This window comes from Colletotrichum costaricense, assembly GCF_030867565.1.
Source record: "Colletotrichum costaricense strain IMI 309622 chromosome Unknown Scaffold_10.1, whole genome shotgun sequence".
Taxonomy (NCBI): domain Eukaryota; kingdom Fungi; phylum Ascomycota; class Sordariomycetes; order Glomerellales; family Glomerellaceae; genus Colletotrichum; species Colletotrichum costaricense.
In genome coordinates, this window is record NW_026848239.1 from 1,858,957 (window position 1) to 1,882,139 (window position 23,183).

Below are 23,183 nucleotides of genomic sequence, written 5' to 3' on the forward strand. Positions count from 1 at the left end.
GAGGGGACGTACGTGCTCTCAGCTGCCATGGAATCAAGCGGAGATGCGGAGTAGCGTCAGTGCAAAAATAGAGTTCCTCTAGCCCACGCAGTGTATGCCCCCTATTGTGACCAGGAAGGCCTCGAAGCGGTCTTGTAACCGGTTCCCTGCTTGCCATGGAATAGAAGCTCTAGACTCCATTTCTCCATGATAACTGGGCTGATGCTAAGCCCTATCACAAATTTTCAAATTCGGTGGTGCATCCATGAACAGCCCGCACTATGCGGACTGTTTTTCACCGCCGGCGGCGGGCTTTCAACTTAGTGAACATCGTTAAGCGACTTGTCAAACCTGTGTGTCGTGTTCAAGGCGTTTCTCAACGCATAAAGGAGCTCGGCGTCCTTGGAACCCCCTGAACATGTCGCCTTGGCAAGCAGCGATCCGGATGAACTCAACGACTCGACTCGTTTGGAGGCCGAAGACTTGGCTATTTTGACAGGACAAACACCTTTCGGTAGTCCCGTGATAAGTTATAGCATAGCGTCTTGAAAAATTCAGACATTGATTGGAACAATGGGACTGGATGCAACTCTTTTGACGCATTTGCCTGTCTATCGGCACCACATTTAGAGCGTATTTTTGGTCTCATACTCGCGGAGCCGGTCTGGGGGGAAAGCATGTACAGAAATGCTGCCCAGAGCAATGAGCGTTAACGCTGATCTGTAAACATCCAAATAGCGTGTGCTTTTCCTCCGAGATCTTCATGACAATCACGGGGGAGGGAGGGCAAAAGAGAAAAGGCCATCCTTACATTCCGAGGCCCCATGTCGTTCGATGGCCGAAAACCGATTGGCTGCTCCTGTTTCACCAACATGGAGACGACGAGGAACAACCTTGTTAAGGGTTTCAGCCTCTGGATGAACAGTAAGCCATTTAGTGGCCCCGTCCAACACTGCCACTCTTCATGATGGGCTGACAGGCGTTTCTGGCCCATGGGAATGGGCGACAGCGGGCCGCATGGATCCAAGTTTAGTATCGCAATTCTCGGCTCGTGCACATAATACTTATTCACCTAGCCAGGAAGCTTTCCGAAGCCTTAGGAGGATGCTTTAGCTGGCTTGTGGCAAGCTAGCTGTGGGATCTGTCTATGTGGTACAAGTGCAGGAAGTATCCTGGTACAGGGCACAAGACGACTTCTGACGAGATATGCGTCGATATTGATGGATCTAGTCTAGGACCATCTTAGTCCACTTGAAGTCGACCACGGTATTGTAAAACTGTCGTCGCCTTTGCCAAGAGAATTTGACCATTTCTTTCGATGTGCCAACATCGTGATAAAGTCAGGTTGCCCTTAGGAACAATAATAGTATAATAGGAATTCTGGATCCACCAAGTCAACACGAAACAGGGGCGCACAGATAGTAGTCACGGTCGAAAGTTTCTTGCGCAGTGCAACACTGACTAATTATCTCGGCAACCTGTTGCAACACCTTTTTTCATCGTTGAGTAATCGACCTGGTCTTGAAAGCACCAAGTTTCGAGGCTCCCCGACAGGAATTGCCGAAGGACCGGTGACTTTGTTGAACTTTGTTCGATAACCCCACGCCGCACCGACTCACAATTTTCAAGACGAGCACACATCACTATGGCCTTCGTTATAGTACATAATCAGAGTCATATTGCGCTACTATAATGTAGCAATATTGGGTCGTGACATCGCCGGTCCCCCCTTATCCGCCTCCTCCTGGACAAGGTAGGCGCAGATCATCAGCCTCAAGCAACCGGTCGAAGGCCCCCTCACGGGGCATCCGCGAAAGCAATACTGTACTGGGCGGTGAGAAATACAGGAGAAATCGCGTAGGATATTTTCATAGTATTCCCACCTTCGCCTTCCTTCTCAGCCTAAAAGTACGTATGGTGGTGTGAACTCGTCTTAGTCGAACTTAAATCTCCCTTGCTTGCTATGAAGAGGCTGAGGTAAATGATTTCATCTAGTGTCAGTCCACCAAGCTTGACACCACTGAGATCTTCGCCACATCCATATCTAGGTGGTTCTGCGCTGCAGACTGGCTATATACGGCCGTTGCGGGCATTATGTCACACATCTGGCTGCGGTTACCAGTTACAGTCTCACATCTGCTGGATCAACGCGCTACTGCCGTCGTTGGAGTTCATTGCCGCGTCCGCGACGAAGGCCCGGATACGGTCTCTTAGATTGTGCTGTTCGATTAGATCCTTGTCCGTGTTATTAGATATGAGCGCAGACGGTTCTGTCAAGTCATTGTACGCGACACTGGCAAAGTCCCGAGTCGTGTTGTTGAGCTAGATGACTAGTTCTTGCTGGTTGGGCTGATGATTCAAATGAATAAATTATGAGTTTATGTCATGCAGAGTTGACATCGGGTATGAGGATGTGATTGAGACCGGAGGTGGCGATGAGTGAAACTTTCTTTCGACCGACTTTGTGAGGCCTTGCGGAAGTTGTACTACAGTCATCTCAGCTTAGGACCTCAAGAGCGCGAGAAGAAAAGCGAGAAAAAGAAAATGAGAAAGCGAAAGCTACTACGATCATCTGTAATGTTTCTACTTGCATCAATTCTCGTTCCCAGAACCCCAGAATCTCAGCTAGTAAGCCATGGTCTTTGCTGACTCCCTCTCAACGTGGCGTTCAGGCCTGATGTCTCAGACTCATTTGAGCGGTGTGAAATAGTTCTTCCTGAAGTTACGTTTTCCTGGATGAACAACTTGATGTCGTCTGAGTTGAGAACATCCCAAAACATCTACCATAGGCGAATGCTGCCCGTGCTGATATTTTCGTGCGTCCGGAGTACACGCGTAACTATCGCGATAGCCTCAGTTCCCACACGTTTCCCGTATTAGAAACCAGCTGAACGAGAAGAATTTACTCACCTTCGGGGCTACTTTTGGGCTGGACTTGTCTGGCGTGTAGAAGGGAGATTGGACGTGGGGTCAATCTCTAAGCTAGACATTTACACCCAAGTCAAACCTCAACCAGCCACGGGCGGCAAGTGGGAGCATCTTCCAGCCACCAGCTTAGTTCCAGTTCATCCCACCGGATGCTCAATGACTCTGGCACACATTATCCCCATAGTTTCTCTAATCGTGGTACCAAGGATGGATACAGCCAGGGCCAACGGCCCTTTCATCGGCCAATGCCACGACAGGAATGGATCTGATAAGATTATCGGAACAGATTTTGACAACAATTTCCAGGCCTTGGGCAGATCAAATGATGTCAAGTCGATGAGGGATTTTTGGCTTGGATCCCGATCCTTACAACTCCCTTATTCTCTAGACAGTGGGAGGTCTAGCAGAAAGCATAAAAGGCACCTTAGCCTCACGCTACCCAATCTCATATTTTCTCGCATCATAACATTTCAACAAACTCAATTACTCTAGTCACGCCCATCGACTCATCCTCTGATTCAACATGCAATTTCTCACCGTCGTCAGCCTTCTCCTTGTCGCCGTTACCCAGGTCGCGGCGGCCCCTCCTCCCGCTCTGGAGGGTCGAGACTATGCGCTTTGCTGCTACGTAGGTTCACGCTCTCGGCTTAGATGAAGTGATAAGAAAACTCTAACTGGGTAACAGCTCACTTGCAAAGACGACCCGGCGTGCAAATAATGGAGGACCCAACCGCTGATACTTGAACGAAAAAGTCTCGGAAAAGCTTCTGGGGACACTCACGGGAATGTTTTGGAATTGGGCAGAGACCACCCACGTGTCTCATACTTGTTAATCTATCAACATATTTTCCACGCCATGAAGGTACCAGATACAATCACGAAGTATTCTTGCCATGTGGGTTCAAAATCGGCGTTGCCTTCCGAATAGACGTCAACGTATGCAATGTCATGGATCTCATGTCGATGTGTCTACGCCTCTTATTGAGACATTATGGGGGCATTTGAGACTAGCCAGTGATGCCAGTGATAGGCGTCAAGCTGAAGACCAACACTCTTGCGATTCAGAGCTATGGGAATGATTTCGTTGAAGACTACTTAGAACAGAATGACTAACATGGGCGGGGTTGCTCCCGTGATCTAAGATGTCCTCCCTAATCATCGCTTCTTCAACTCCATCACGCAATCTCCGTTCAAATACTTGACCCTCCCCTAGTCGGGGTTGACCAGAGGTGGCCGCCAGCCCGCCCCGTCACTTCCTCCCCTGCAACGGATCGAGTTTTCTAGTTCTCGCACATGACACATGGATAGACGGATGGGATACTTATGACGGACACAAGTTATGGCCACAATCGTGTACTTGAAATTTTCTTGTAGCTTACGACCATCCATATGATACCTTGTTCAGAGACTGAGGACTCCAAGAGAGAACAAGCAATTTGGGGTTGATTCATCATTCAGAATGGGATAGCTGATTGAAGAATGCCCGATAAGGCAAGGGCCTAAACCGGCATGTCAGGACCGCCGTTTCCCAAGGCCCGCAAACCGCCCCTTGTGTTACCTTTGTCAAACGTGAAACTGGCATCTCATAGTCCGTAACATCTATATATTATGTCTTAGAGATGCTATTTGTGACCGCCCCATAACGAAGTGACTGTGATGGCGATAATACGGTGATGATAAAATAGCTTCCAGCGGCTAGAAATGTGTGCTGGGAGAGAGTTTGTTCTTGCTGACTTCTCAATATGGAAACCTATCTAAAAGATAGGGTCCGACGTACGTGGAGGAGTTTCTATGATTCTCGAGTCTGGATTTATTTGGTGTTCAGGAGAGAAACTGTACGCGGAATCAATTTCAAGCTGGCCCTCGAGCCAAAACTCAGCGAGTCACTAACAAAGAAAGAGGCGATGATGCAGCACGGAGGGCGTTTGGGAACATCGCATGCGGGCCGCGCTAGCGACTGCTCGCCGGTATCCCACATGGCGGTCATGCCCAGTCCCGGGGGTGCCCGTCCCGCACACACAGCAACACGTGGATGTTGGATCCGCATCATCCCGAGGCCGGGCCGCAGCTGAACGTCTCCCGTCGCATGTTATGGTGTCCATCCCTATCGAAGCGACGACAACCTTGGATGAGTGAATCGATCTTCAGGTTCAGGAACAATATCTACGTAGACTGTGACAACTGATTCTGCTAGTAGATTTGACAGCGTTCTATCCATGCGATAATGTCACAATTATGCCTTATATACTCGCATGACGTATGTTCGTACAATCAAGAGCGTTACAGCTCTGTGGAGATTACCTTATATCGCGTACAACTCGGTACGAGACAACGATGTATCGATCTACTCACTGACTTTTGGTTGCTGAAAACGCCAGTCAAGTTTTCATGCAGAGCTTTAACGTGAGACATAACTGAAAAGACCAAGACGCCTGCAACCATAAACCTATCGATAGGTCCAACGCCGACGAAGGAGGCACGTTGATTCATAGATAAGCACGGTCGCAAACACGCCTCAACGCCCATGCCAAGACCCTCCATCAACATCATTTGATTAAAAAAAAAACAACGATAGCAACTTCTTATTCGTGCTCGACGTCATCAAACCGTGCTGCATGCTTGTTTTGTTACTCTGACTGATATGCAATGCATTTAATATGCGGAAATTGTGAGGAGGTTTCTAAACCTAATCTGGCAGTTATACCTAGAGTCAAGCGCACACAAAGCTTCTGACCTCGTTAATCACAGTGCAGGAACAATTTGCAAGATTTTCGGACATATCCCGTCTCCCCGTTTACTTACGTTCTTGCCCCTGATTGACGGGGCCCACTTGATATTGGATCTCGACCTGCCAGCACGGGATATACTCGGAAATTCTGTACCATTGATACTAAATCAAACGTTATTTGAGATCGCTAAGTGATGTTTGTAGGAGTTCCACCGAGTCTGGGGCAAGCGGGGTACACTCTCCGAATGACTGAGAGTAGTGCGATGGCTGAAAAGCATCGGGAATCTAGGTTCTTCCCAAATATGGCTACAAAAAACCCAAACAAGACGGATGCTCAAAAAGCCAGCGTTCACATCGGCTTCTTAACCGTCGACGGAGAAGCCACTGCTGGCTACTAGCAAGACAGAAGCTCCTCTATCACGAGAAAATACGAGTACGAAAGTGACCCTTGCCAAAACTCCAGTTTAGTGGCTCTTGTCTCCGGCCCCTTCACGCCGTTACCCTCAGTATTTTCTCTCAGCGATACATTCCTTTGGCTTGGTACGGCATCAACCGGCCGATTTCTTTCTCGCATTTGCTGAGATAGTCGCAATGTGGAACACACTTTGCTGGACCCAACGGCTGCGAGTGTGAGCTGCGTTGGGTCGAGGAGGTTTCCCGCGACGGAGAAAGGCCGCGCAGGTTCATGAGCTAGCATCACAAACGACTTGCCCAAATAGAACATAATTAGGAAGTCCCGCAGATATCTACTTGCATTTGGCATATGGGGCCGTGGAGGAGACGTCACTACTCTCAATCGAGCAGACTTTGTGTCCCATTCAGGGGGGCGCGTAGGGCGCACGCGCCGCAGCAAGACTGTAACTAACCAATCAAAGGGCTTCTGGGGAGCGCCTTACAGCTTTTCGATCTGTCAGTTTAATTAAAGTGACAGGCGTGGTCTGTTCCAGGTAGAAAGACTCCTCATCTTTGTGAGCTAAAGGGCTTTACCGTGTTCACGTACGAGGAATGGCTGGCATCGATGCTTTATCAGAGGCTGCCGCCTCCCATGAATTCGATGAGGCTCGGTGTTTCTCAACATATTTTCTCTTGCTGTTGGGCTTTCCTCAAGTCTCTCTTTAACTTTTTTGGTCTCGAGTTGTCTCAATCGAGTCTGTCCATTCGTTGAGTTCAGGAACTCACTATTATCTACTTTCCTTCTCTTCTCAGTCTTTATATACTTTTCCCGCTTCCCAAAATCTCCGCGGGTTCCGTGTCTCCTTCGGACACAATGAAGTCGGCTACAACCATCTTGGCGGTCTTGGCGGCCGTTGCCAATTTGACTTCCGCTCAGACCGTGAGCGGAAAGGCGGAGGGCTTCGCGGCCGGAGTTACCGGTGGTGGAAGTCTTGCCGCCGTCACGCCCAAGGACATTGACGAGCTGACAAAGTACCTCACCGACGACGAGCCCCGTGTCATTGCTCTTTCCCAAGAGTATGACTTTACCGAGTCCGAGGGCACGGAGACCGGCACAGCATGCGCCAGCTGGGGCACCGGCGCCGCTTGCCAGAGAATCATCCAGGATGACTGCGGCAGTTCCACCAAGGAGACGGACACTTGGTACAAGGCCGCCCGTACGCCTATCGACGTCGGGTCCAACAAGACCATCATCGGTGTCGGTAATAAGGGCGTCATCAAAGGTAAGGGCTTGAGGATGCAGGGTAGCAACGTCATCATCCAGAACATTGAGATTGCCGACCTGAACCACAAGTACGTCTGGGGTGGTGACGCTCTTTCTTTCGCCGGCGCTGACCTTGTCTGGGTCGACCACGTCACGGTAAGTCACATTCTGCCATAATCTAAGTATTTGTACCTTAATTGAAAGCTGACTTGAATCAAGACTACCCGTCCCGGGCGCCAGCACTACGTGTTCGGCTTCACTGCTAGCAAGCGCATCACCCTATCCAACAACTTCATCAACGGAAACTCGACCTACTCCACTGGCTGCGATGGATACCACTACTGGACTTTCGAAATGGTTGGTAAAGACGACCAGATTACCATGAAGAACAACTACGTGTACATGACCGCCGGTCGTGGTCCCGCCCTGAGCGGTTCCACCCTGCTTCACGCTGTCAACAACGTCTGGGAGGACACCAAGGGACACGCCATTGAGGGTGGCGAGGCTACCGCTCGCGGTATTTTCGAGGGCAACGCCTTCATCAACGTCAACCAGCTCGTCTCCGACTACCAGGGCAAGCTCTTCACCGCTCCTGATGCGACCAGCGCCGCGGAGTGCAAGACTGCGCTGGGCAGAGCGTGCGAACTCAACGTCTTCGAGGACACCACCGACGCGTTCAAGTACACCGATACCTCTTTCTTCAGCGACTTTGATGGTCTCACCATTGCCAGCGCCGCAGCTGGTAGTGCGATCAAGACCACCGTCCCCAGCAACGCCGGCATGGGCAAGCTCAGCGCTTCGTCTTCCTCCGATGCTACAACTGAGGCTGCTGCCGAGACCGTTGATACCGTCGAGACTACTCCCTCGGCCGCTCCCGTAGCATCCACTTCTGCTGCGCCCAAGGCTTCCGAGGCTGCGACTTCTGGATCCGTTGCCCTGTACGGCCAGTGCGGTGGCCAGGGCTACTCCGGTGCCACTACCTGCGCATCTGGCAAGTGTCAGCTTGTCAACGACTGGTATTCCCAGTGCGTCTAAGTCGATGGAATGAAGTCAACCAGACACGGCCAAAAGCAAGAGAGGGAACAGGTGTGCACATAATCACGGGTAACGGCATTGTGTTGCGATACCCACCCTTTTGTAATATCATTTCGGATTCATCGGATCCATGCATGTATATTTTTCCTCTGAACTATATTTTTTTGGCCTGGAGCCACGTAGAAAATGTCAGCATTTTGCATCAGGTAACGTCTTTGGAGGCGAATAATTTCCTGATTTGATGTGAATACTGAAACCACTATGCGTGCATGGATCATGAGTCTCTAGAGCTTCAGCTAGTATAACTAGCGCATGTAATTTGACAACTGCCTGCCTTAGTGGGCTGGGTAAGGTGAGATTGATCCGCGGCGGCGGACAATATCCGTTATTGACTATGAGACGAACAGTCAAATTGCCTCGATTACCAAAGCTTCTCATGTTCCGATTTCCCGGGATGAAAGCTTCAATTGTGGGCGACTTAAAGCAATGGCAGAATTATTCGTCGAATCGTGGGTTTCACTGCCTCTTGTTCCCACTTTCGCTCTCGCATTCGCTCCCTGCCGTGGCTCAGGCCACGCCTTGTCTCCAGTTCACCACTCTCTTGAGTCGTGAACATTATCATCGCACATCTCAGCCTTGCGGCAGTACCGGGAACCACTGGAGATCCGATTTAGTTGAACCCGGCGATTGCTTCAAGTATGTTAAACCCTTCGACTATGAATTACTAACATGCCAAGCAATAGCTATTTAAGTATCTACATTTTCCTCTTTACAATAATCATTTTCACAACTCATAACTCAAGCAAACAGTCAACAGTCGCTTCAAGAATCACTCACTCACTTCAACGAACTCTCTTGCAATCAGCCCTAACTACTTCGCTCTCAAAATGCAGTTCTCTACCGTGACCGCCATGATGACTTTCATCCTCGCTACCGCGACTGGGTACGCTATCCCTATCCTCTTCTGCCCATTCGTAACTCCTTCTCTTCTTCTATTGTTTTACGACAGGGCGCATGAAATACAAATTTCCAGAAGTTTGTGGCTAACAGACCATCAATTAGTGTCACCGCCAAGCATCACACCCAGCTTCATTGCATTACTGCCTCTGGAAGTGGCCAGTTCATCTTCGCATTCCCCGTAAGCTCTTGACTCCAGACCAAGGCCTGGTGCTCGAAACACAGAAACTGAGAGCGAATTAGAACGATGCTGTGACCAACAAGGTCTGCCCCGGCTTCTGCTCCGACTGCACGCTCGGCGACAGCGATGGTCACCGTGTCTGCAACTCCCCCTCCAAGCAGATGGACGGCGACGGCTTCTCAAACGCCTGCATTGCTGCCGGTGCTATGGGTAGCGAGTAAGGAGCTTGATTAAGGTAGCTTAGATCAGCCGTATGTTTTGTAGTCAAGCCTTTTAGTCTCAAATCACTGCTCGAATGAGATGAGCTAGATTGTACCTCTTACCCGAGATGCGTGAATTAATGTACCACACTTGAATAGACTTCAGTTGTATGTTTTAACGCTTCACCTCTTGTGGTTGTGCAATTGTGGACCCCTATACGCCATATGGCTCTTCGTTGCTGAGATCACGACTACTTCATTCCTATAGTTGCCGGTTTAGTCTTCAGCCTCTGTGGACTCTTTGTAAGAGAAAGCGCACAAAACTAGGCAAGATCGGGCAATTTACAGTACAGAATAGACTTAAGAGATCCTTACCAAGATGCCCTATCAATAGTTCCCAATTGAGCTTCTATAATCTTGGCTATTTCCCTTTGGGCCACAGCAAAGTAGTGAACCCTGCCCAAACTATAAAGAGGTGTTTAAATATACTATCTTTGGCTCAGAAAGCAAACTCGTAGCCTATAATGAGCTTGGTATGGAGACTGTGGGCAGATGCTTAGGACCTTGGATGCAGAGTCCGGGGTCTTAAACTTACTGTAGAATCTCTTCTAACCAAGAGTTACGTTTCTGCACGGAAAGAAAATACCAACTGCCGCGTACCCGCTCGCGCAATGTTACACAGGATGGCATCATCCCCAACAACCCCGGTAAGACGTCTAAACGATATTTAAAGGAAAGGTCGTCGTCCAACCACAACTTGCAGATATAAAGACCAGATAAGCTATCGGGAAAATAACTACATCCTCTTTATTGCCGAGCCATTTTGCCATGGGTGCGCGAGTCTGGATCCTCATCGGGAGAACCCCGACCCACGGCCGCTGGTGATGTGCTCCGATGCGGCGTTGACGACTTTACCAGAGCATCATCTGTCTGAGGTTTCGTCGAACGTGGCAACGATAAATACTCTTTGGTAAAGACGATGTTGCTTTGGTATCGATAGTTCCTTCCGGTACTGTTGCAAGTCCAAATCCGATTTCAGACTCATACGCCATGTCAACTCTGTCGGTTCGCCGTTGGTACCACTGGTTTGCACCTACCGATAGCCCAGAGGAGAGGAAACTGATCCTCAAACTCGACTTTCTCATCGTACCATATGCTTTGTATGTCTCGATGTTTCTGCATGGTCTCTTCGACAAGACTGACCATACATCCGCAGCATCATCTACTGGGTCAAGTACATCGACCAGATCAACATCAGTAAGCGATCCTTCGAGACAAAATTTGAAGGTTTCCCATTGCAGCTAACAACAACATAGACAATGCCTACGTTTCTGGAATGGCCGATGAGCTCGGCTTCCACGGCAATGAGCTCGTCCAATTCCAGACCATCTTCGTCGTGGGCAACGTAGTCGGTCTTTTGCCGTTTATCTACCTGTTTCCAAGAGTTCCGATGCATGTGCTTGTTCCGACCCTAGATCTGGGTTGGGGCCTGTTTACCCTGCTGCAGTACCGTGCTCAGAGCTACGCGGAAATAATGGCATATCGATTCATGGTGGCCATCTTCGAAGTAAATTTCCTCTTTTACCTCGGCCGTTTTGGATTGAAGCTAACACACAGAGCAGGCCTCGTACTTCCCAGGAGTTCACTTCGTCCTCGGTTCATGGTATCGAAGCGACGAGATCGGCCGCAGAGGCGGCATCTTCTATATCGGTCTTACCCTTGGCACTTTGACAGCATCCTTACTGCAAGCCGCAGCAGTGACATACCTCGACGGGACCCACGGCCTAGCCGGCTGGCGCTGGCTCTTCATCATCAACGCAATCATCACACTACCTCTCGCGGTAATCGGATACTTTGTCTGGCCCGGAACACCTGCAAAGCCAAACAAGCTGCTCATGAAGGAGTCCGAACTCGAGCTGGCACGTTCGCGTCTGGAAAAGGCTGGCGCATCAGTCAAGAGCACACCCTTCTCCTTGAACCTTTTGAAACGAGTCTTTACGAACTGGCGATTTTACGTCTTGATCATCTGGGATATACTCTTCTTCAACACCAGTGCAAACAGCGCGGCGTTCTTGCTGTGGATCAAGAGTCTCGGCAGATACAGCACAGCTCAGATGAATAACCTGGCTGCGCTCAGCCCCGGGCTGGGAATCTTCTTCGTTCTGTTCATCAACTTTAGCGCAGACTTGTGGATTGGGCGCCCTGCTGCAATCACTCTGGCGTCAGCGATAAACTTCTCGGGACTGGTCATATTGGCCATCTGGAACGTGCCGGAAGCCGCAAAGTGGTATGCATTTAGCACCACATACTCTGCGGTTGCGGTCTCCTCGGTGCTGTACGGATGGGCCAACATCATCCTCAAACACAACATTGAGGAGCGGGCTTTGACATTGATCCTCATGACGGCCATCGCCACATCTACAAACGCGTGGATTCCGCTGTTTGTGTACCCAACCGTCGAAGCCCCAAGGTTTCCCAAGGGCTATGTGTACTCTGCCGTCATGGTTGTGTTGCTGGTTATCATGACGCAGGTTGTGAGGCTTTTGCTAGGTTCTCATGGGTAAGCTCGCTTGATCATGAGCAGTGGAAGGCCAAGAGCTAACTTTTTGCTAGGGAAAAGAGGATACGCAAAGCTCAGGACAGTGATAGTACTGCGGTTTCTGGTGACGAGCAGCCATCAACGAGCTACCAGACGTCTGACCAGAAGAAGCCTACGCCTATAGTTGCGGCAGTCTGATTATGCGGTCATGGTGAGCTCAAAGGAAAGAGGTAGTAAAGGTGGAACCACCAGCAGATTCCACTTCATGGGAGGCTGGTATTCGTTGACGACAGTGGCAACGCCAGTGACATCTTCGCGGCATTCCCGTAGGAGAATGATCTTTTCGTAACCAAATGCCGTCGATAGTTGTAAAACACTAACGTGTTGAATTGAGTAACACAAGTTATACGTCTTTTCCTGAATATGTGGCGTGAAATCTGAGCGAGAAAAGGTCTCTGGACGGTAATGGTGATGATACGAGGCCACATCGATGCTTGCACATTAAACATGAACACTGCCTCATGATCTGAAAACAGAGACGATTTGTGATATTCTTCTAGACTTCATCAATTCATCGCAATTATAGTCTTCTACCGCAGCCCATCCCCTCCTAAGCGACCTAATATCCCTCCCTCTTGTTCACAAGATTAGCCAACTTCTTCCCCTCACTCAACCTCTTCAAATTCAACTCCAAAATCCCCAAAACCCTGTCCCCATAACTCGTAGACAACCCGCTAATATGCGGCGTGATCAACAGATTCTTCGCCTTCCAAAGCGGGTGGCCATCAGGCAACGGCTCCGGATCCGTAACATCCAGCGCCGCCCCTCGAATCGTCCCCTCCTCCAGCGCCGTAATCAAATCATCCGTATTAATAATCGGACCACGCGCGATGTTCGAAATGAACGTCTTCTTCTCCGCCAAGATGCCAAACTCCTCGGCCGAGAGCAGGTGACTCGTCTTATCCGTCAACGGCGTGGCGACGACCAGCAAATCGAGCCCGGAACCCAAAAAGGCGTGCAGGTCAGCCTTGGAGGCGCCCGAGAACCATTTGGAAGGGAACTTGCCCTCCGGGTCGCCGAGCCCGGGGGGCGTGTAGGAGTCGTCGCGCTTGGATTCGGGGGTCGGGCGCGGGTGGAGGGTGTAGGCGTGGACTTTGAAGCCGAGGGCGGTGGCGACGCGGGCGGTTTGTCTGCCGATGCTGCCGTAGCCGAGGATGCCTCTGAGGATTTGTGAGAAATGGGTCCTGGGGCGTTTGGGTATGAGTGAGGGGGCTTACATTGTGCGGCCGACTGCGTCTTCTACGAAATCGTTGCCGCGTTGCCAGTGGCCGGAGCGGTAGTTATCGATGTATTTAGGAACTGGGCGTTGAAGTTAGATGAGTGATTCCGGGAATATCTACGATTGCGATGGGGTATCTCTTACGTTGATGCTGGAACGAGAGGAATGTTGTTATGATCCATTCAGAAATTTGAGGTCTAGAGTTCTCATGTCAGTAGGAAGCTCTCATTCAGAAATCTGAACGACAAATCTCACCCATGGACACCATTCGCCGTGCAAAAGCTCACATCCGTATCCTTGAACAACGGGTCTGTGAGGATGTGATTGGCGCCAGCGCTCTGAAGCTGGACGTAGTGCAGCTTGGGCGCGTCCTCGATGGCGGGCAGGGCGCTGCCAGTCAGCAGGATCGTCACGTCCTTCCACTCATCATGGTTGAAGCTGTCTTTCGGTTTCCTGTCGGCCCAGCCTAGCTCGTGATGCACCACCTTCAGGTCGGGGAACTCGGCGCGCACCCTGTCAAGCCATTCCTGCGGCAGCGGGAATTGCGAGAGGACTAGAAGCTTGTGACCCTTGAGGGTCTTGTTCGGTGGCGGGAGGAGCATGATCATTGGTGTGGTGGGTTGTTTTATGAGGGACGCCTCAGGGGGAGAATCTCAAGAGTGAGAGAGGAAGTTGGGCGATAAGCTTGGTTTTATAGCTTATAAAGCAACGCTGAAGTAAACTCGGGATGAGATGAAAGCCGTTTGTGTGAGTTTGAGAGTCTGAGAAGCTCCGACGGGATTGGAGGGTTTGGTTTCGTTTCAGCTGATGATCGCACAGTAAAGCAGGCCAAGCTTCTCAAATCTCCAACCGTCGCACTTTCAATCCCACCATCGGCATCTTTATGGGATTCGTCGGGGTGCGGGGAGCTGCTTTGCGCATCGCAGGGTCGAATTGCGCAACAGGCAGGTCGGAAAGCCGCCGATGCGACCGATGGCCGGGGTGGGGGGAACACCAATGAACCAAGCCAAGGACTTTAATTCCTATGTACTACTCTCACTGTAGAACTGTGTGGGGGGGAGAGGGCGCTCTTGGGGTTCAGACGGCTCGGTCAATGGCGTGCGGCAACATCGTCCATGTCATCATCACTGGGCAAGGATAAGGACAGTCCTGGTCCAATTGTGAAGCGGCATTGGGTGTATTAGCATCAACTTATCAATCCGTCCCGGACCGGTGTCGGCGACGGGCAGGAGATGCGGTGTTGCATACGGTTCTCCCGCCATACATCAGTCTCAACTCCAGTTGTAAACGCCGGGCCTCATACATTTGTTCGTATAAGAACGCCATTGGGTTTTGAAGTAGACGGAAGACTCTCATTCACTCCCAGTACCTGCATCGATGACTTGACATATGACAGTGTACTCTAATCGACCGGGGTCTTCGGAATGATACGCCGATGCTTTGTAATTCACGATAAGTGTGATTTCGCTGCTCAACTCCACAACCAAAACCCATGCTCTTGGCGATTTCATTTATGACACTTCATCGATCAAACGAGATGCTATAGATGCTCATAGAGACTCATTAAGGCTTGCTCTTCGTGTAGCCCAATGAGTACGATCATGAGAGCCCATATGAAACATCCAAGCAGGCGGTGAAAACGTCGACTCAATTCTGCCGGAACAACTGAGGGGCTTGCATACAAGCTCCCCCACCACATGACATGAGGCGCGCCCTTGACGATCGTTTCTAACATCTTATGGAGACGTTGTAGAATACAGTAGAGATACAAATACTGCCTCTCGATCACGATATTTGAGGCTCTGCTAGTCTTTCATATCGTAGTCTCACCCATCATAGAATTACAGTAGCAACCATCTTGTACACTTGAAGATGGCATCAGTCCGACACGCCCGCCGGGAGGGTAAGGCATTCCATCTCCAGAACCATGGCAGACGGGGCCCAGGACTGACACCCCACCAGATATCCCCACCATCCTAAGCCTTATCAAAGAGCTCGCAGACTATGAGCACGAGCTCGACAGCGTCCTTGCCACAGAAGAGACCCTCGGCGCCACAGTCGCCTTTGCGCCCTCGTCACCCCAGAAAACAACCTACACGCCAGGCAAACCCCAAACGGAGCCCACATCGCCGTCGAAACCCGCGCGTTGCCTCCTCCTCTTCAACGAGGCCGGCGAGGGCGTCGGCATGGCCCTCTACTTTTACAACTACAGCACCTGGCGCGCCAAGCCGGGCGTCTACCTCGAGGACCTCTACGTGCGTCTGTCGGAGCGCAAGAAGGGCTACGGCAAGCGGCTGCTCGTCGAGCTGGCCAAGGAGGTCGTCGCCATGGAGGGCGGGCGGCTCGAGTGGTCCGTCTTGAAGTGGAATGAGCCGAGTATCAAGTTTTACGAGTCCATTGGCGCAAAGGCCATGAACGACTGGGTTGGCATGCGCGTCGATGGCGACGCCCTGCCGAAGCTGGCTGGCTTGCTTGATTCGTGAGGAGGCCAGTCTCTACCGAAAGAAGAAAAAATAGTTACAGTCATATAATACATCGTTAAAGTATGAGACCAGCAACACAGCTAATCCAGAGGATACCTTTCTGAGATGCTCTCCCTCACTATCTGTGGCATTCTTTTGCCTGTAAGAAAAATGATCCGGCCATTCTAGTACACGGACTCTCGATATCTCGGCTTTCTAGCCTCCCTGGGCGCCTTTGGCTTGATGGGTATGTTAGAGGCGGTATGACGTCTGTCATACCAATGAATTTGTCCGCCTATTTTGACGTCAAAGATGCTCTCCTCGAGTCACTCGAATTGGTGTCGCGTGTGTCTCGCTGCCTGTGATCTCTAGACTTGGAGAGCTTGAAGTTTCCAAAGCTACCTGCCGTGCTGTCGAGTTGACGCGGAGGCCTGGATAGCTTGGGATTCTTAAAGTCACGGGGCCTTGCTACAAAGTCGCCAGGAGTTCCGGGCTTCTCGGAATCAGGCGACTTAGACCGAGGCTTGCCAGTCGCACCGGCGTCACCACCAGAACTGACTTGTTTTGCACTTCTAGACTGGGCTTTCTCATCCCCAGGCACAGCAGTACTGCTCGTGTTTGTAGACTCGTGTCGCTCTGGTTTCGGTACGCGGCCTTGGGCATCGACGCCTTCGAAGAAATGATGATGCGTCGCAGTGACCACGGGCAGTTCTAATTCCACGCGACCCCACACAGGCCTGGCCGATTTGCTCTGGCCCCCCTTCATATATGAGGTTGCCTGCCACATCTTGAGATATTCACGCCGCACAGCGCGCTTGGAGAAGGCGCGGCGTTTGACATTCTCCATTACAATTCGGTCTGTCTTCTCATTGTGTCCAAGACGGAGGCGACGTGCTTGCGAATATGGTCCAAGGTCCTTCTCGCCGGTGAGCAATTCGAGCTTTCGTTGGCTTGGTCGTTCAGTCTCGCGAACAGGGATATGGGCGGACGACTGCCACTCCCACGATTCCCGCGGTTCCTGCAATTCCCATTCGTCTCCATCGTTGCCAGAGAGTATCGAAGACCGCTCGCTAGTCATGGCATCTTGAGGCGCTTCGACGGGGCCGCCGGCGATAGGCCGTCGTCTCAACATCCTGTACATCTCAGGAGGCGCCTCTCCGGATGCGAGCTGCTGTAAAGACTCCCAATTTGCCTGGGATACCGGAGGCATAATTTTGTCGGCCTGAGCCTTCCAGAACTTTCTTGTGAGTTTCGTTACTCTCCGCAATGCGACTGGACGGCCCCAGCCGTCCTTCTCGGGTACATCTTTTTCTGGATCAAGATCGCCGATTGTGCCTCTAGGAAAGGCAGCGCCCGTGGTGTTACGCTGGTGGCTCTTTTGCGCCCTGAGGTATCGATCCAGCTTGGGAAGGTCCCAATTTTCTTCCATAGGACTGAGATGTTGCCGAAGCCAGGGCGTGGGCTCGTCCCAGGTGTATTCGCGGTTCCAAGGATGGATTTTGGCGCGCTTTTCCATCATCTTTTTATGCTCTTCCTTTTTCTTTGCGAGCTCTTCTAGCTTGGCAGGGTCGGCCTTGGGGTCCGGCGCCTTTTGGACAAATGAGGCCATAAGCTCGCGGCGGGATTTGCCAAGTCGGCCAAAGGCATGCCACATGACACGCCGTAGACGGGCTTGATCGCCTTCAACAGCAGCCTGGAGTACAGGAACCTTGTGTTTTGCGTCGGCAAGGACCTTTTTGCGCCGGTCCTCTTCCCTTTCTCGAGCTTCTGCTGAGTTGAGGGACTGGGGAATGTTGAGCTCGCTTTCAGCCATTCTGTCCCGCTCGTCTCGAAAAGCCGTCCGTATGCGATGATCGAGGAACGGTCGTATTGAGGGAGGAAAGTAGGTGGCAGAGCGCAGCAGGTGGCGGTAGACATGCAACGGCTGCACTGGCCGTGGCAAAGGTATTCGAGTCTGCATTGCGGCGGTATCGGTGAAGGCCTTCGTCGCAGAGGACGGACAGGACGGCGAAAGAGGGAGGAAAGGTCAATCGGAAGTTGAGGAGGTTAGGGCGAGACTGGTCTTTTCTTCATCGTGGTTGTTGCCAGGTCGGGCGGAAACGCATGTGCGATGTCGAGCAGGATGCATGCAGATGACAATGCAGAGGAGCACCAAGCTACCTTACAAGAAACTGCCCTGACAGGACCTGCACCTGCACCATCCTCTTGCGCCGCTGCTCCCCGTTGGCTCGTTGATTCGGCTGGGCTGAGTCCGACTGGCCCAAGCTCCGGAGGTGGGGCCTTTAATCGGCTGGCGGTCGGCTTACCTCACACTGAACTTGAGAATTCACAAAGACAAGTAAGAAGACACGGAGTAGATAGGTATATAGGGATGTATAGGAACAGTGACATGACTTTTGTCTAAAAGCTAAAATCCAAGGCACTATCTTACTTCCTACGCCAATTGCAAGACTAAGTCCCTACTCAGAGGCTGATGAGAACAATAGGGAAGGTGAGCTGTTACTTGATGATACGTGACTGAGAGCATTGCACACGTCGTATTGTACTCCGTACGTACCTTGCCTTATGAAGTGGCGGATGAGTGGGAGACTCGACATGAGCGTTCTGACTGCCCCTCATTCTGCTATGAGATGAGAATCATGCTTGGGTTCCATTCCATGACCCCTCAGGGCGGGGGGGGGGGAGGTGGCAGAGACGCGATAAGAGGTCTGATAAGTGTGGCCGTGAATGGAAGCAGCGCCTGCCCAGTGAGTCGAGAGTGAGACGCGTCACGCCCTTTCCTTCCACTTTCAAGAACGCGTTGAAGGGAAGCAGGGGCCCAGGAGGAACCTTCCGCATCCTGGAGGTCGGCGCACAGTCAGAAAGATACGTTCCCAAGGTACTTTGCCTTGCGTACTTAGGTACCTTACCTTACCTACCTTAGGTAGGTCCCTTAGTAAGGTACCTTACCTTAGGTAATGTATCGTTGAACATGAGAATGGTGGCCTGTGCATCTCGCTTAACACATGGGAAAGCACCAATTCTCCCCCTCCTCCCTTCCCAAGTTCCCGCCCTTGAGTCAGCCGTCTCCCCCCGTTCCTTCCCACTACTTCCAGGTTCCCAGCCAGCGAGCGCACAGCGTGCCGTAAATTGAGACGCGCGACACGCTCACATCGCAAGACACGCCCTCGCGAAACAGACACGTCCCCAACACCGTTAATTGAAATTCCCATTTCGGGCCCAGTGCCGCGGGCCCTTTTTCATTTTCGGACCCGGCAACCAAAGCGACGAATACTCGCAGTTGTGAACTCTGTCAGATATCCACTTGCTCTCCAGTCTGCCGTTGTCTGGACGCTCCAATCTCAACCTCATCCTTCTTCCTTTGGTGGCACTTTTTTGCGCCTTTCTGAACCTCAAATCCACCGCCTCTTTCTGCTCTTGGCTCGAACCCGAAAGACACCTCTCTCTCTCCCTTGGAGAATAGCCGCCTACCACCCAAACCTCGCCTTCGCATCCTTCCACTCACAACCCACGACTCTACTCTGCTGCTGCTGCTGCTTGTCCCTCCAGCTGCCCTGCTTTGATCTTCCATCATCCGTCATTACTGCTACCTGTGGCATAGCTACTGCATCCGCATACCTAGTACTGAGAGAGTCGATACCCAGCACGACGCACACAAAGCACCCGGTCAAAGGTGGCGCAACGCAAAGCACCGCAAAGCAACGCACCGCACAACGAGCCCCCAACCAAAGACCCAAGGGAACAAGACGGCCGCGGTTGCACGCATTTCGCATTTCGAATCAGCGCATCCCCCAAATCCACTCTGTGACCTCTTCATCTTCTCAACCTCTACAACTACAAGGCCAAGCCATACCTCTCAACGTCGATTGATCGCCTCATTTATATAGAGCTCCGTTCCTCTACAACCCCTCTCCCCTCCTCTCCGCCTACCGATCACATCGCCTTGCCATCGGTTGCTCGCTGCCAATGTGCTAGCGCTGGCACATGTCTTCGACCACCCTCACAACTGCCCAACCCTCCCACTCCCTCAATTCCCGCCGCAAATCCTCCTTGTCCACCGCCCGACACCAAGATAATCGCGGGAATCCCGCTTCTACAGCAGTGATGCCTTCCGCATCGCAATCACAACCATCATCCCAACAGTCTTTCACAATGAGCCAGCAATCTCAGGGCGGCTACCGAGCCTATGGAGGGGACTCGAGGCTCGCCAATGAGGCCCCGCAAATTTACAGCGTAAGTACCGCTCTTGCTTGTGGTCGCGCTACCCCAATGTCGCAGTTCACCATACTGGACAGTCGCACTGACAAGCGCAACTAGGCCGTCTATTCCGGTGTCGACGTCTACGAGATGGAAGTTAATGGTGTCGCCGTTATGCGCAGGCGGCAAGACAGCTGGCTCAATGCCACACAAATCCTCAAAGTGGCCGGTGTCGACAAGGGAAAGCGCACAAAGATACTCGAAAAGGAGATCCAGACTGGCGAGCACGAAAAGGTCCAGGGGGGATACGGAAAATATCAGGGCACCTGGATCAAGTTCGACCGAGGCGTCGAAGTCTGCCGTCAATACGGCGTAGAGGAGGTCCTGCGCCCCTTGCTGACGTACGACATGGGTCAGGATGGAGGAGTGGCAGGCCGAGGAGACTTCAATACCCCGACCAAGGAGCAGGCCATGGCTGCGCAGAGGAAACGAATGTACAATGCCGGGAACGAGGCAAGGACGAATGCCATGGCCGGTCTCAACGGCACCTTTTTCAAAAATATTTCAACCACTGCGTCGCACGCTGTCGCTGCTATCAGCAAGGCACGATTCGACTCGCCTGGCCCGAGAAGCCGTAACGGACCCACCAAGGCGCCCAGCTTCAGCCGCCAGAGCTCTATGCAGAATGGCGATGACTTCCCGGGCAACTCACAGCAAAGCTTCGCTTCCGACTACGGTAACCAGAACGACTCAGCCTATTCGACCCAGCAAACAAGTCAGCAGTTTGATGGCCCAGAGCCGCCTAGGAAGCGACAGCGGGTAACCATGACACCGCAAGACAGCTTCGGATACAACAACAACTCTATGGAGATGTACCAGAACCAGTTCCCCGGATCGCCCACAGAACCCAACGAATCCTTCATCTACTCTCAAGCGAATGCCCCGCCACACGACGGCCACAGCCCTCTGAGCCCTTTACCATTCGAAATGTCCCCTGATGCGGAGGCGAAGCGTAGCATGCTCATGAGCCTCTTCATGGACTCAGCAACCTCGGATCAGTCAAAGCATGAGATGCTGCGGACATTAGCCCCCATTGAACTGGATATGCCTATCGACCAGCAAAGCCACACTGCCCTACACTGGGCGGCTACGTTATCACGTATGTCTCTCTTGCGGGCGCTCATTGCAGCAGGCGCCAGTCCTTTTCGAGTCAATGCCTCTGGAGAGACCGCTCTGGTCAGGGCATGTGTTGTGACAAACTCCATGGACCTAGGACAGTTTCCCGATCTCCTTGATGTTCTCGGAAGCACTATCGAGGTTCGCGACAGCAAGGGACGGACCGTTTTGCACCATATTGCCATGACGAGCGCCGTAAAGGGCAGGAACGCGGCAAGCAGGTATTACCTCGAAAGCCTCCTGGAATGGGTCGTGCGACAGGGCAGCAATCCCAACGGGCAACTCGCTGCCAATGGAAAGGGAGAGAGCGCTCCAGCCAGCTCACAATCTCAGCCATCATCACAGCCCAAAATGGGTATCGCTCGCTTCATGTCGGAGATTGTCAATGCCCAAGATCATGCCGGCGACACGGCCTTGAACATCGCAGCACGGATAGGCAACCGAAGCATCATCTCACAACTGCTAGAGGTCGGCGCTGATGGCGAAATTGCCAACCGCGCTGGTCTGCGGCCCGTAGACTTTGGCATTGGGGGCGAACCTGCGGACGAGGCTTCCAAGATCATCAACGGAGCCAACGGCAACGCAACAAATGGAGATGTCGAGAAGAACGGACTCGTCAGCAGTGAACCGACAAAGGAAAGCAGTGATGACATTATTTCATGTAAGTTTAATGTCCCCCTTTTACCACATCACCAAACTGACATTCCATCAGCGATTACACATCTCCTTACCGAAGCAAGCTCGACTTTCCAAAGCGAAGTGAAGTCAAAACAGGCCGTCATCGAGTCTCTCCACACCACTCTCCGCACAACATCAGCCCAACTAGGCGAGGCCAAGAGAAACCTCGAAGCCATGCAAGCAACGTTGCGCAAGCAGCAACTCGCGCGGCAAAAAGTTTCAAACCTGAGCCACGCCCGCGAAGAAGAACAAGTGCGCCTCACGCAGGAACAGAATCGGGCGGGACGAACGAATGCCCTCTCATCGTCATGGGAGACGGAACTCAGCGCGGCGCTCGAGACGGCCGGCACGAATGGCGAAGGCGGCCTTTTGCCTTCGGCGGCGACCCTCAAGGCGAGGTTAAGCGCCGTGTCGGCAAGACGGGACGTTACGCGCAAGATGGCTGGTGCGCTCAAGGGGAGGAGCAAGGACCTCGAGGTCAAGTACCGGCGCGTGGTGGCCATGTGTACGGGGGAGCCCGAGGACCAGGTCGATGCTGTCGTTGATGGTCTGTTGAGGGCGGTGGAGAGCGAAAAGGGCGAGTTGGAAGTTGAGCGTGTGAGGCGGTTCCTCGGCGGTGTCGAGGGTGTGGTGCACTAAGGTACTATACCTAATGTGTGGTGTTGCGTCTCAACAGGATGGAAGGAGAAGAGAGAGAAGTGCTCCCAGGAGGAGAGAGAGCTATTTTGTGTGGATATTGTCATACCCCTATGTTGGAGAAGCATCCTTGTTTTTTATTCACGCCAATCCGATCGTTTTGGCAAGTATTCATATATTCGAAAGAGGAGTGGTGGTCTTTTGCCTGGTTTTATTTTACTCAATGGCGTTGGAGGGGAGTGGGGAACGCAAATCAAGAGATGCGCGCGCGAGGCTCAGCTCAGCATATCATGATATTATTTATTCGTCTTGGCCATACAAGACGAGGCTTTCAACAATTACAAGTCTTTTTCGATCTTCAAGACTCGTTGAGTTTTTCCAAAACGTCCTCATGCCTAAGCTATCTTATGATTGTTTTGCCCACCTATGAAATAAGGTATCTCAGGGGTGGTGGTGGTACCAAGCTTCTTGACTTTGTCTGTTCCCTCCCCAAAACGCCTTGCAATGCTGCTGTGAGATTCTGAAATAAAAAAGCATCGAATCGCTTGTCC

The 23,183-nt window shown here is 51.9% G+C and overlaps 8 protein-coding genes across 8 annotated transcripts; 6 read left to right on the plus strand and 2 right to left on the minus strand.

The window, feature by feature from the left end:
• Positions 1-3,430: 3,430 nt before the first annotated feature.
• On the plus strand, positions 3,431-3,625 carry CCOS01_10250 (uncharacterized protein; the record flags this gene model as incomplete). The annotated part of the gene is made up of 2 exons (XM_060458406.1): positions 3,431-3,535; positions 3,593-3,625. 2 exons carry the CDS (start codon positions 3,431-3,433, stop codon positions 3,623-3,625), a joined length of 138 nt encoding a protein of 45 aa, XP_060311571.1.
• A 3,277-nt stretch (positions 3,626-6,902) lies between these two features.
• On the plus strand, positions 6,903-8,327 carry CCOS01_10251 (pectin lyase; the record flags this gene model as incomplete). Its single annotated transcript, XM_060458407.1, has 2 exons — positions 6,903-7,448; positions 7,512-8,327. The coding sequence occupies 2 exons, from the start codon at positions 6,903-6,905 to the stop codon at positions 8,325-8,327; spliced, it is 1,362 nt and encodes a 453-aa protein (XP_060311572.1).
• An 887-nt stretch (positions 8,328-9,214) lies between these two features.
• On the plus strand, positions 9,215-9,686 carry CCOS01_10252 (uncharacterized protein; the record flags this gene model as incomplete). Its single annotated transcript, XM_060458408.1, has 3 exons — positions 9,215-9,270; positions 9,390-9,465; positions 9,528-9,686. 3 exons carry the CDS (start codon positions 9,215-9,217, stop codon positions 9,684-9,686), a joined length of 291 nt encoding a protein of 96 aa, XP_060311573.1.
• Positions 9,687-10,715: 1,029 nt separating this feature from the next.
• Positions 10,716-12,402, plus strand: CCOS01_10253 (uncharacterized protein; the record flags this gene model as incomplete). Its single annotated transcript, XM_060458409.1, has 5 exons — positions 10,716-10,825; positions 10,882-10,922; positions 10,982-11,232; positions 11,288-12,225; positions 12,279-12,402. The coding sequence occupies 5 exons, from the start codon at positions 10,716-10,718 to the stop codon at positions 12,400-12,402; spliced, it is 1,464 nt and encodes a 487-aa protein (XP_060311574.1).
• A 421-nt stretch (positions 12,403-12,823) lies between these two features.
• On the minus strand, positions 12,824-14,091 carry CCOS01_10254 (D-isomer specific 2-hydroxyacid dehydrogenase; the record flags this gene model as incomplete). Its single annotated transcript, XM_060458410.1, has 4 exons — positions 12,824-13,424; positions 13,482-13,563; positions 13,628-13,680; positions 13,739-14,091. The coding sequence occupies 4 exons, from the start codon at positions 14,089-14,091 to the stop codon at positions 12,824-12,826; spliced, it is 1,089 nt and encodes a 362-aa protein (XP_060311575.1).
• Positions 14,092-15,355: 1,264 nt separating this feature from the next.
• CCOS01_10255 (acetyltransferase) lies at positions 15,356-15,966 on the plus strand (the record flags this gene model as incomplete). Its single annotated transcript, XM_060458411.1, has 2 exons — positions 15,356-15,386; positions 15,446-15,966. The coding sequence occupies 2 exons, from the start codon at positions 15,356-15,358 to the stop codon at positions 15,964-15,966; spliced, it is 552 nt and encodes a 183-aa protein (XP_060311576.1).
• Positions 15,967-16,240: 274 nt separating this feature from the next.
• CCOS01_10256 (uncharacterized protein) lies at positions 16,241-17,905 on the minus strand (the record flags this gene model as incomplete). Its single annotated transcript, XM_060458412.1, has 1 exon — positions 16,241-17,905. One exon carries the CDS (start codon positions 17,903-17,905, stop codon positions 16,241-16,243), a length of 1,665 nt encoding a protein of 554 aa, XP_060311577.1.
• Positions 17,906-20,097: 2,192 nt separating this feature from the next.
• Positions 20,098-22,635, plus strand: CCOS01_10257 (uncharacterized protein; the record flags this gene model as incomplete). The annotated part of the gene is made up of 3 exons (XM_060458413.1): positions 20,098-20,178; positions 20,263-21,979; positions 22,031-22,635. The coding sequence occupies 3 exons, from the start codon at positions 20,098-20,100 to the stop codon at positions 22,633-22,635; spliced, it is 2,403 nt and encodes an 800-aa protein (XP_060311578.1).
• Positions 22,636-23,183: the final 548 nt, after the last annotated feature.